The 13,705-nt window shown below is 33.7% G+C and overlaps 1 protein-coding gene across 6 annotated transcripts in view; it reads left to right on the forward strand.

Annotated features, from left to right (window-relative positions):
• The window catches only part of LOC148952312 (uncharacterized), a 233,018-nt gene that overhangs the window by 64,080 nt on the left and 155,233 nt on the right, over positions 1–13,705 (forward strand). For all 6 annotated transcript variants that reach the window (XM_089088923.1, XM_089088924.1, XM_089088926.1 and 3 more), the window contains one exon: positions 993–1,274. In XM_089088923.1, coding sequence (XP_088945049.1) covers positions 993–1,274 — 282 coding nt within the window. The remainder of the gene's footprint in view (positions 1–992; positions 1,275–13,705) is intronic.

Here is a 13,705-nt window from a genome sequence, read left to right on the forward strand (position 1 = left end):
CTTATAAATCAGCCGAAGAGGCTCGTTTCTCTTGATTTAAAATACCAAATGTTAGCTGGAAAAGTACTTAGTATAATGAAATCCTTAGAAAAAAATCGATTCCCATGGTAAATGTTAGAAATCCTAAGGCTAAAACACATTTTTTAATACTAAATACTAACCATGTAAAAGAAACAAAGACTGATAAAGCGGGTTACGAAAGGGCAGAATATTGCACACAATTTGTTTGTTGTAATTAGCTTTAAGAGCATTTACCTTATTATTTATATTGATTAGCAACTGTCTAACACATAGTTATACAGAATCGAAATTATTCTGTGGAATCTGCAGGGCCGGATTTAAAGCTTTGACGCTTCTAGTCCCATGCGTTTTTGCCGCTCCGTTTTTGCAAGATTTTCGGGAAAATCCCTGAAAATTCGGGTACATTACAGTACAGTGACGGGTACATTACATTCGGGTACAGTGATTATTTATTGCACCCCCAGCTATTGTGCACCCCTAGGCCCGGGCCTAGTGGGCCTATTGGTAAATCGGGGCCTGGGAATCTGTAGTTTTTTCTAAAGAACTGGCTGTTTTATACTTGAAAAATAAGTGCTCTTAGGGTTCAATATTCAAAGTTCTTATTCTTTATAATTAAATTTTATTCTTTATTCTAACTAAGGGGGGGGGGGAGAACAGGAAATATTTGTCTGGTAATATGTGCCTCTATATTATCAAGTTTCAAAAATTTGAAGAATCTATTTCTAACATTTTGCTGATTGTGGTAGGTGGTAAGTAGTGACGCTTCTTCTTTTCATTAATAAGCTTAGCGGCAAATCGTGCGGTGATTTATAGGAAGGCGGGGAAAATGTAATGCCATCTATTCTAATAACTACTTTGCACTTTGTTTAACGACGTTGTATTTTCTCGACATGCAGATATAACTCAATTCTGTTGATCCATGTTATATTAGCTTATTTGTCTAACTCTTAACATGTCTTTGTCTTTTCCAGGCTTTTTGTTGCTTGTTGCACCCAAATATAAACTTTTCCTTGATCCTTCTCAGCCATCAAGATTTGCTTGCTCTGAAAATGGAAGTGTCATAATCCAGCAAAAATGCAGCGAAGCATGTTACCAAAATGACATACCTCGGCAGATTATACTGCATTCTTGTAAACTCCTTGAACCGAATAGTCTTCCCGAGCTGGGAATTGGGATAGAGGATATTGAGGCAGTCAAAATTTTTTCTGCGTCAGATAATATCACACAAAACGAATCGGATTTTCCATCTAGTGGTAATATATTTGGATTCTATTAATATTTGGCAAACTTGATTGCGTTCTACTCTCTTTGAATCTATGTTTCTTAAGCGAGAAATGTTCGAACGTTTTTGTTTTATTTTGCTCATTGCTCGTTAATCTTCTTGTTTTGTAATTTTTCCACAAAATATTCTTACATATTGTTTTATTGACTTCCATGGACTTCGAATTTCATTTTTTTTTTTTAAAAGACTCCGTGATCCAGTCACATTATTTTCAACTCTTTCCAATCATTTCCAATATCAAATCAACTCTTTTTTCCAGAAAAAATGCACCTTTGTCCAGCAATCTCAAACTGTCTGTCAAATCAAAATATCTTTAGTTCAATTCTTACGCAGCAGCGTATCAAGGACAGTAAAAATAAAATGTGATTCTTTAAATTGGTTAAGTGAGAACTTATACAACCATGTGCGCCTTAAAAAGCTAAGAAAATCCAGGAAACATAATCTTTTAGTAAAGAAGAGTATTGTTACAATGGTTAATAAAAGTGATATTTTCTGAATAAGAAGAAAATAAGAATTCCACTAATATGTGAAATAAATTTAAACACTAAAGGGATAAACCTAAAAAAATTGAATAATAGGTCTTTCTACCATGATGTTCTTGTAGGTAAATCAATTAACTAATAATTTGCTGTTTTAATTCCTAGTGGGCTCTGAGTTTGAAAGAAGAAACTTGTGTGAAAAAGCAGCAGAAAATGAGCACAAAAAATATGTCATCATGTAGCACTAGAAAAGTAACTTTCCTGATTGCTGTAGCAAAAGACAAACACTGCCATTGACTGTGAGTAAAATTAAGAAAAAACAGCGATTGAATGATTAAATGATGCAAAGCTATAACCCTAATTCTTATTTTCTTCTCATTTCAAAAATATCACTATTACTTAATTTTTATCACATAAAAACACAAATATTGAATTCATTTTTTTTTGCTTAAGACACCCGAGGAAAAGAAAATAGACGCAATGCATTCAAATGTTATCGTCTGTTGAAAGATCACCTGATTGTATGGGTAAACCACTCCGTTGAACGTTAGACTAGCCTATGCTGTGCAGACAGAAAAAATGTTGTCAAATCGCAAAAATTGTTTACGCTAACATTTTTTTATGGTGTAGTTTGACAACATGATAAAAATCTGTGCAAGACAAAAATCTTCATAATTTTTTAACAACCAAAAAAAATCATAGAAACTCCTGGTTTTCAGGTATGAATACACCTAAGCGGCTAAGATAAAGCCAGGGGGATAAAAACGTTTTTTTGTGTCCTCGGTATTTTTATTATACAACCATGTATTAACCAAGTCACTACATAATTAGTAACGCTCGTAAACGGCTCTTAGCTTCTAAGTCTTTCTCCTTTGTCTCTATCCATGCCTCTGTACTTATATTCACTCCTGCTTTGGCGTCTTGGGTGCTTAGTATACATTTGTGTGGATATACGTTTCATGTTAGAGTAATTACCCACCAAGAGAACAAATTCTCTGCATGTGTTCTCCATTTCGTTTAATACTGACTTGACTTTCGATGCATGTTTTCTTAACAATCTTAACATCTCAAAGATGTCCTAACAACAACAGATTAGAGTAACTTGACATTTTGAGGTTTTCATAGCTTCAAGTATAAAAATGGTCTCTAAGTAATTTGTCAATTTAGGTCTAGGTAAATCTAAAAGCGCTGGATGGAAAATATCCGCCTTTCTTGGGGAAATAGCCGAAGAAAAATTTGATATTACTGAACGCTCGTTTTTTAGGAACATTTCACAAATTTGCTCTTGTTTTGCTTTTGGTTAGATTCTATGGGGGGGGGGGGAGGGGTCAAATGTATTTGTTGAACAATTCGTATAAAACTTGTGTTTCCGCAATTCAAAGGAGGCTCGTTTAGGACTTCACTATATTTGTCCAGTAGGGCTGACATTGGGAAACTCCGAGAATTTCATCCGAACTTTAAATTTATACAGCTGAAACATTTCCTCGTGTACAAGATTGTTTCATAATTTTTTTTATGTTCAAGAAAGTTCTTATTTTCTGTAAATTTAACAATCCTGAAAAGATCTTGGGAATGTTAAATGACCTCCGAGTAGTTTAGTTACTTTCTACGCATATATATGGGACTTGTGAATTTTTACACTCAGACATATCAGTATGTTTATCTCTAGTGGCACAAAATGCCAAACTATTGTAGATAATTTTATCGCTTCTTTGTTATAGACAGGTCTGAGACTATATATTTTGTATTTCATCGTTTGGATTTTTGTAATTCTATTTACAATTTTTTTCCAGGAAAATGATTTTCAAACTGTAAGTACCTTGAAAGGTTTAAGAAAGTCAAATATTCTCTCATGTACGAACTAGACATACAGAGTTAACAAAAGGACACCCTAAGTGGACTGCCTAGTCTGGATAACACTGCTGCTATAGTCAAGGTCATTACCTTTTGAGGACCAATGAGCTCTATCAATGCCAGGCACTTTGAGGATCGATGAACTGTATCAAGGCCAGACACTCGAATGTCACTGTACTTTCTAGCCTTGAGAGTTATTAGTGAAATAAATTCTTACACAATCAATTTCCTTAGCCTTGAGCGTGGATATAAAAAACTTGATGCAGAGTTAGTATCACAGTTCCACATAAACATTTGAATAGCTTACACTGTTTAAAGTTTGAAAAACCTTCTATTATTAAAAATAAGTGGTTTCACGCTATTGTAAGTCAAAGAAGTTCACAATAATGATATGAAGACGAAAGTTCCCAAACAATGAGCTCTATCAAGGCCAGGTACTCTTGGGAATCTATGAACTGTATCAAAGCAAGGCACTTTTGAGAATCAATGAACTATATCAAGGCCAGACACTCTTGAATGCCACTGCCTTGAGAATTGGTAGTGCAATAAATTCTTGCACAATCAATATCTTGGGTCTTGAGTGTGGATATAAAAAACTTGATGGAAACACCATAATTTGGATCATTGACCTACATAAGGACAGGTAGAAAAAGGTATCTCATTTAAAAAATTCATACCTGGGCAAGAATATCAAGATAAATTCAAACCTGTCAGAATATGATCAGCTCAAAGGGTTGAAATTTTAATCGCTTGCAGAACCATCCTTAGAAATCAAGTGGTGACGAAGTTATAAATCCAAATGACAATAATATGAATTTTTTTTTTATTTGTATTGAATAAAACCGGTAAAAGGTTTAAATTTTTATCTCTAACCAACTAACGGTAAATCTGAGAGATTGCTGACTCCCACGCCGCATTGTTTATTTTTCAGAATATGATTATTATATATTCATCCTTTACAGGTCAATTCATTCGAGTAGAGAAAAGCGATTAGGATCAACCTAGCTTTACTTCTTGGCTATGGTTGCTATAATACACAAGTACCAGGTGAGTAGTGCAGCTAATATAAAATATTGTTTAGTGTTGGAATATGCATAAATTAGAAACTAATAAAGTCGTATACATTCTAGGTAATGATACGACAGCCGTTAGTCATCCTTGATCCAACCTCCAAGGGCACCAAAACTCTCCCCCAACTTTTTAGCCCCTCCTCCTATTTTTTATTTTTTCCAAGTTAAATTTTTTTGGACTTTTTCTTAACTTTTATTTTTATATTTTTTTAACATAGAAATTTGTTTCAACTTTTTTATATGTCTTAAAATGATATGAAATATACTTAAAACAAAAAAAAAGTTACATTTAATATTTTCGAAATACGAAATGAGAATGATATAGATGTTAGTCGCGATTTTTACCAGTAGAAAAATAATGTTTGTTGTAAAACTTTTCTTTTTTTGGACTAAATTTTTGTTGGACTTGGAAATTGTTCAACTTTTTTCGCGGCTGTACCAGTGGTACTCTATGGCTAGTCATCGACATCACCCGAGAATAGAATTTTAATATCATTGAAATAAAAGAAATAAAAAAAACAAAGTAAAAAAAATGAAAAAAAAAATAAAAATATCATTACAAATAGGGTTTTTCCTAGAACGAAAAAAACGAATATCATATGTATGCCATTTTCATTTTCTATTTTAAAAGTGTCACAAGTGAATTTATTTGGCACTTAGAATTTTTGGACTGGTGAAAATAGTTTTTGGATATTATTTCTTTATGTAGCCTATCCGTAATGCTCTATGCCTGGCCATTGACACTACCTAGTTTATTGTATTTATTCAATCAATATTTTTGTATATTGTAAGGGTAAACACTTGCATTATATTTTTTAAAAAGTAAATATGAAATAATCGAAAATTGTGGGTGCACATGATAAGCTTGTCGTTGTGTTGAATGCTGACAAAGACAAATATTAGAACTATGAAACAAGTACTAGTGGTAACACTATTGGAAATGTATGCGTGCGTAGTCATGACAGTGAGTGAATTACATTTTTACCATGGTCTCAGAGACACGAATCGAGTTCTTTTTAGAGTTAGAGACAAATATAGTAGGAATTTATCAAGATTAACTCAAACACAGACACTACTATCAGCTCACAAATGTCCCAAATAGGTGAATTATATTTTTACCTTTTCTGACAGGGATGAATCGAATTCTTTTTAGAGTTAGAGACATACGAGGTAGGAATTTATCATGATTCACTCAAGCACAGACACTACTATCAACTCACAAGTGGTTTACTAGAGTCTGAAATAGGTGGAATAGATTTTTTCCATATTCTGAGAGAGATGAATCAAATTCCTTTTAGAGTTAGAGACATAATAAGAGGGAATTTTTCAATATTCACTCAAACACAGACACTACTATCAACTCAGAATGGTTTATTTTAATCAGAAATAGGTGAATTATATTTTTACTATAATCTGAGAGAAATGAATCAAATTCTTTTAGAGTTAGAGACATATGAAATGTTAATTTATCAAGATTCACTTTAACACAGAGACTATCAACAGCGAAAAATTAGTTTACTAGATTCTAAAATAGGTGAATTAGAATTTCACCATAAACTGAGAGAGATGAATCGAATTCTTATTAGAGTTAAAGACATCTGAAATGGGAATTTATCAAGATTAAGTCAGACAGAGACATTTCTATCTGCTCACAAGTGGTATACTAGAGTCTGAAACGGGTGAATTAGGTTTAGATGAATCAAATTCTTTCTAGAGATAGAGGCATATGAAGCGGGAATTTATCATGATTCAGTCAGACAGATACTACGATCAGCTAACAAGTGGTATACTAGAGTCTGAAATAGGTGAATTAGGTTTAGATGAGTCGAACTCTTTTTAGAGTTAGAGACATATGAAGTGGGAATTTATTAAAAGTCAGTGAGACACAGACACTACTATCAGCTCAAATGTGGTATACTAGACTCTGAAAAAGAAGAATTAGGTTTAGATGAATGGGATTCTTGGTAGAGATAGAGATATATGAAGTGGAAATTTATCAAGATTCAGTCAGACACAAACACTACTTTCAGCGTATAAGTGGTATACTAGAGTCTGAAATATGTTAATTTGGATTAGATGAATCTAATTCTTTTTAGAAACGTATGAAGTGGGAATTTATCAATTGTAGTCAGGTGTCTAGAGTCTGAAATAGGTGAATTAGATTTTTACCATAGTCTGAGAGATGTGAATCGAATTCTTTTTAGAGTTAGAGACATATAAAGTAGGAATTTAGCAAGATTAAATCGAACACAGACACTGCTATCAGCTCACAAGGGGTTTGCTAGAGTCCTAAATAGGTAAATTAGATATTTACCATAGTCTGAGAGGGATGAATCGGATTCTTTTTAGAGTTAGAGACCTACGAAGTGGAAATTTATCATGAATCACTCAAACACAGACACTACTATCAACTCACAAGTGGTTTACTAGAGTCGGAAATAGGTGGAATAGATTTTATCATATTCCGAGAGAAATGAATAAAATTCCTTTTAGAGTTAGAGACATATAAAGTGGGAATTTTTCAAGATTCACTCAAACACAGACACTACTATCAGCTCAAAAGTGGTTTACTCTAGTCCAAAATAGATGAATCAGACTTTAAATATAGTCTGAGAGAGATGAATCAAATTCTTTTAGAGTTAGAGACATATGAAATGTAATTTGATCAAGATTCACTCAAACACAGACACTATGAGCAGCCGAAAAGTGGTTTACTAGATTCTGAAATATGTATTAGAATTTCACCATAATCTGAGAGAGATGAATCGAATTCTTTTCAGAGTTAAAGACATCTGAAGTGGAAATTTATCAAGATAAACTCAAACACATACACTATCAGCTCACAAGGGGTTTACTAGAGTCTGAAATAGCAGATTAGATTTTTACCATAGTCTGAGAGAGAGATGAATTGAATTCTGTTTAGAGTTAGAGACATATGAAGTGGGAACTTACCAAGATTCACTCAAACACAGACACTACTATCAGCTCACAAGCGGTTTACTAAAGTCTGAAACAGATGAATTAGATTTTTACCATAGTCTGAGAGAGATGAATCGATTTTTTTAGAGCTAGAGACATATAAAGTCGGGATTTATCAAGATTCACTCAAACACAGACACTACTATCAGATCAGTACTGGTTTACTAGAGTCTGAAATAGGTAAATTAGATTTTTACCATAGTCATAGAGGGATGAATCGAATTCTTTTTAGAGTTAGAGACTTATGAAGAGGGTATATATCAATATTCACTCAAACACAGACGCTACTATCAACTCGCAAGTAGCTTACTAGAGTATGAAATAGGTGAATTAGATTTTTATCATATTCCGAGAGGGATGAATAAAATTCCTATTAGAGTTAGAGACATATAAAGTGGGAATTTTTCAAGATTCACTGAAACACAGACACTACTATCAGCTGAGAATGGTTTATTCTAATCCAAAATAGGTGAATTAAATTTTTACTATAGTCTGAGAGAGATGAATCAAATTCTTTTAGAGTTAGAGACATATGAAATGTAATTTATCAAGATTCACTCAAACACAGACACTATGAGCAGCCGAAAAGTGGTTTACTAGATTCTGAAATATGTATTAGAATTTCACCATAATCTGAGAGAGATGAATCGAATTCTTTTTAGAGTTATAGACATATGAAGTGGGAATTTATCGAGATAAACTCAAACACATACACTATCAGCTCACAAGGGGTTTACTAGAGTCTGAAATAGGTGGATTAGATTTTCACCATAGTCTAGAGAGAGAGGAATTGAATTTTTTTAGAGTTAGAGACATATGAAGTGGAAATTTATCAAGATTTACTCAAACACAGACACTACTCTTAGCTCACAAGTGGTTACTAGAGTCTGAAATAGATGAATTAGATTTTAATGCCATAGTCTGAGAGAGATAAATCGAATTCTTTTTAAAGTTAGAGACACATGAAGTGGGAATTTAGCAAGATTAACTAAAACACAAACACTACTATCAACTCAGTAGTGGTTTACTAGAGTCTGAAACAGGTGAATTAGATTTTTACCATAGTCATAGAGGGATGAATCATATTCTTTTTAGAGTTAGAGACTTATGAAGAGGGTATATATCAATATTCACTCAAACACAGACACTACTATCAACTCGCAAGTAGTTTACTAGAGTATGAAATAGGTGAATTAGATTTTTATCATATTCTAAGAGGGATGAATCAAATTATTTTTAGAGTTGGAGACATATGAAGAGGGTATATATCAAGATTCACTCAAACACAGAAACTACTATCAACTCGCAAGTAGTTTACTAGAGTCAGAAATATGATAATTAGGTTTTTACTATAGTCTGAGAGAGATGAATAAAATTCCTTTAGAGTTAGAAACATATTAAATAGGAATTTATCAAGATTTACTCAAAACAGAGTCACTAATATCAGCTCACAAGTGGTTTACTAGATTCTGAAAAAGGTGAATTAGAGCTTTACCCTGGTCTGAGAGCGATGAATGGAATAAATTTTTCGAGTTAGAGACATCTGAATTGGGATTTTATCAAGATTAACTCAAACTCAGACACATTAGGTCACAAGTGGTTTACTAGAGCTGAAATAGGGGAATTAGATTTTTAACACAATCTGAGAGAGTGATGAATTGAATTCTTCTTAGAGTTAGAGACATATTACGTGGGAATTTATCCGGATTCATTCAAACACAGACACTACTATCAGTTCCCAAGTGGTTAACTAGAGTCCGAAATCGCTGAATTAGGCTTTTTCCATAGTCTGAGAAAGATGAATGGAATTCTTTTTAGAGTTAGAGACATATAAATTGGAATTTAACAAAATTCACTCAAAGACAGACACTACTATCAGCTCACAACTGGTTTACTAGAGTCTGAAATAACTGAATTAGGTATTTTACCATAGCCTCAGAGAGATGAATCAAATTCTTCTTAGAGTTAGAGACATATGAAGTTGGAATTTATCAAGATTAACTCAAACACAGACACTAGTATCAGCTCAAAAGTATTTTACTACAGTCTGAAATAGATGAATTGGATTTTTACCATATTCTGAGAGAAATGAGTCGAATAATTTTTAGAGTTAGAGACACATAAAATGGGAATATATCGAGATTCACTCGAACACAGACAATACTTTCCGCTCACATGTAGTTTACTAGAGTGTAAAATAGGTAAATTATATTTTTACCATAGTCTGAGAGAGATGAATTTTTATCAATATTCACTCAAACATAGACACTGCTATCAGCTCACAAGAGGTTTACCAGAGTCTGAAATAAGTGAAATATATTTTTACCATAGTCAGAGAGAGACGAATCGAATTCATTTTAGACATTTAAAAGTCTAGATGTTGAAGTATAGGTGATGCTTCACGCTAAGTGAATCTAAGTGAACCTAACTTTTTTGCTTGTCTCTTCCACTATGCCTGTGTGTCTAAGCGGGTGTGCTACCATCCATAACTAGATCTGAAAAGATGGCATCACTTGAGGTAGTAAAAACCTGCCGCCATCTATACTTTGAAATATCTAGAAAGAATTCGTTTTATCTCTCTCAGACTAGGGTAAAAATATAATTCACCTATTTCACAGTCTGATAAACCCCTTGTGAGGTGATAGTAGTGTCTGTGTTTGAGTGAATCTTGATATACACACTCTTCATATCTCTCTAACTTTCAGACTCTAGTTAACCACTTGTGACTTTGTAGTAGTGTCTGTGTTTGAGTGAATCTTGATATATTTCCACTTCATTAGTCTCTAACTCTAAAAAGAATCCGACTGTGTCTGACTGAATGTTGACAAATTCCTACTTCATATATCTCTTACTCTACAGAGAATCCAATTCATCTAAACTAATTCACCTATTTCAAACTCTAGTATACCACTTTTGTGCTGATAGTAGTGTTTTTGTTTTAGTTAATCTGTATAAATTCCCACTTTATATGTCTCTAACTCTAAAAAGAATTAGGCTCCTTTAAACCTAATTCACCTATTTCAGACTCTAGTATACCACTTTTAAGCTGTTAGTAGTGTCTATCTGACTAAATAATGATAAATTCCAACTTCAAATGTCTCTATCTCTAGAAAGAATTCAATTCACCTAAACCTATTTCACCTGTTTAAGACCCTAGTATACTACTTGTGAGCTGATAGTAGTATCTGTGTCTGACTGAATCTTGATAAATTCTTACTTCATATATATCTAACTCAAAAGAGAATCTGATTCATCTAAACCTAATTAACCTTTTCAAGACTCCTCTACTTCATATATCTCTAACTCTAAAGAGAGTCCGATTCATCTAAACCTAATTCGTCTATTTCAGACTCTAGTATACCACTTGTGAGCGAATAATAGGAACTGTGTCTGACTGAATCTTGATAAATTCCCAGTTTATATGTCTCTAACTCTAAAAGGAATCCGATTCATCGAAACCTAGTATTCCCACGTCATATGTCTCTAACTCTAAGAAGAATTCAATTCATCTGAACCTATTTCACCTACTTCAGACTCTAGTATATCACTTTTGAGCTGATAGTAGTGTCTTTGTCTGACTAAATCTTGAAAAATTTCCACTTCATATGTCTCTAACTCTAAAAGGAACTCAATTCATCTAACCTGAGCGTGCTAATGGTATCTATGTCTTTTGAAGTTCCTTTTCTTACATCTCGGCCTTTTTAATAAACATTTTAAACATTTGAATTGCAGTGTATTCTAAAAATAATGGAAACAACAAAGCAATGGATAAAATATTTTTATTCAAATTATGACATGTAAAATATTAGCATAAAAAGATGTTACATACATTATTATACATTTCGGTATCTGACCAGTTAACAACAAATTGAATTTTAGCCGGACTAACTCTGTAACTGTTTTGAATGTACTCGTGCTCTGCAGACCGATAATTCTGGATAATTACCCAGAACTGGATTGGAATTTTTTTTTTACTGACTTTTTGTTACGTCTCTTGAATTTAAAATTCGTGGTGATTTATTGAGTTTATATTGGCGACGGTTTTTGTCATTGATTTGGAGCGTTTTTTTATCTATGGAATATTATTACCGTAAGTGTAATTATGAAATAATGGACGACTCGGAAATTATTTTAAATCCAATATTGAATTTTATTTCTCGATCGATGATCGATGGTATCAAAGTAGAGACAATAATTGCCAAGTCGACAAGCTTTTTCAGTCATGAAACCATTCTAAAGGCAAAGGAAGTTTTACATCAGGTGCTAGAAATTGGAACACGTTTATTTAGATGCCAAAAAGACAATGAAATTGTCCTTGACATTTGTAAGTGGTTATCTACGGCATCGAAAGAAAAACGTAAGATCCCGAAACTCGTTATATACTCACCGTGTGGAATTCCAACAATTGGTGATGCGATCGTTGCAACTTTAACCTGTCGCATGAATGAACTTTTCCGTAAAATTGACGGTTTGTCTGAGCTAAATAAGCACCATGTTGCAGTACAGGCAACCTCTGCCTGGCCCTCTTGCGCTCAGTTCTCTTGCACCAAGGACCAATCCAATCCTCTTACCTATGCTGCTGTGTTGAAAAATTGCCCGTCCAATCTTTCATCTCCACTATTAAGGAAAGATTTTATTGATAAAATATGTCTTGAAGCTGCAAATGATATTTCAGAGGTGAAACATTCTTCATCAGAATGGAAAATTGTCGTAAAAAGTAAACCCGCTGCCTCCTCAATTGCTGACTAGATGAAAAAGTTCCAACCTGGTCTTTTAGCCTCTGTTAAATCTCCCACCTTCATCGGTGTAATAAAAGGCGTACCGACTGAAATGAATGAAAATGATCTAGAGAAAATTATTCCAAATTGTGTCAAAGCTTTGCAGTGTGGCAAGTCAATTGTCTACAAGATTTATTTTGAACAACGGAGTGATCTCGATTCCTTTCTGAAAAATTCTGTGAAGGTGGGTTATGAGAAGTTAACTTTCCAGAATTTCATATTCATGCCTAGACGGTGTTTCAGATGCCATCAACAAGGACATTTTGCTGCTGATTGTAAGAACGCATAACTTTGCTCTCGCTGTGGTTCCACGGAGCACTCTTCCACAAAGGATCATCCATGTGTTCAGAACTTGTTTGGCATTACATGTAAAGAGTCGAATCACACCTGTTACAGTATCAAATGCCCTGGCAACGCTCAAACTGATAAACGGGTAGCTAAGTAGATAAATGGATATTCGTTTTCTCTCTTGGAACATTAATGGTAGTTTTATAAAAAAAAAGACCTATTCTTGAAAATATACTTCATAATCATGATATTTTGTGATTGCAGGAACATTTCCTGACTAACCACAGCCTTGGTTTACTTGACATTAGTGCCACCTTCAAATTTTTTTCGGTTCCAGCTAAACGTAGTGCTTCGAAAGGCAGAGCTTCTGGTGGTATTGCTACTTATGTAGTATCGAGTCTAAATTCTAGTTTTATCTTTTCTAGTGATAGTTTTTTAGCTGTTCGAGTAGGTGAGTGCGTAATAATAAATGCATATTTACCCACAGATTACAAAGATGAAGATTCGGAGAAAGATTTCGCATTAGAAGTTAGTAAACTTAGCTCTTGTCTTCGTGATGTCCTAGAACTGAAAATCCCGTGTTTGATCGTAGGTGATTTTAATTGTGATTTAAATTGCAGGTTGTCTTCAGCTTCTATCCGTGCTTCTTTACTATTAAGAACATTTGGTGATGATTTCAAACTTCAACGAAAATCTGCTCACTTTATTTACATTCATTCTTCCTCTTGCACACCTAACCTTGACCATGTCGTTTCGTTTAACCTTGATATACTTTGTGTTGAGGTGATTTCTAAATTTCAAGTTTCAGACCACCTTCCTATTGCTTCTAGTTTTAATCGAGAAGCTTCTCAGATTTCAGTGTTACAGGATCATGTTGTTCACCGGCATAAGTGGTATACTTGTCGCGATTGGAATAAAATGACACATCTCAGTTCATCGAAAGTTCAGATAGCA

The sequence above is a fragment of the Artemia sp. Qi Xiang Cuo genome, chromosome 5 (assembly GCF_049724085.1).
Source record: "Artemia sp. Qi Xiang Cuo chromosome 5, ASM4972408v1, whole genome shotgun sequence".
Lineage (NCBI taxonomy): Eukaryota > Metazoa > Arthropoda > Branchiopoda > Anostraca > Artemiidae > Artemia > Artemia sp. Qi Xiang Cuo.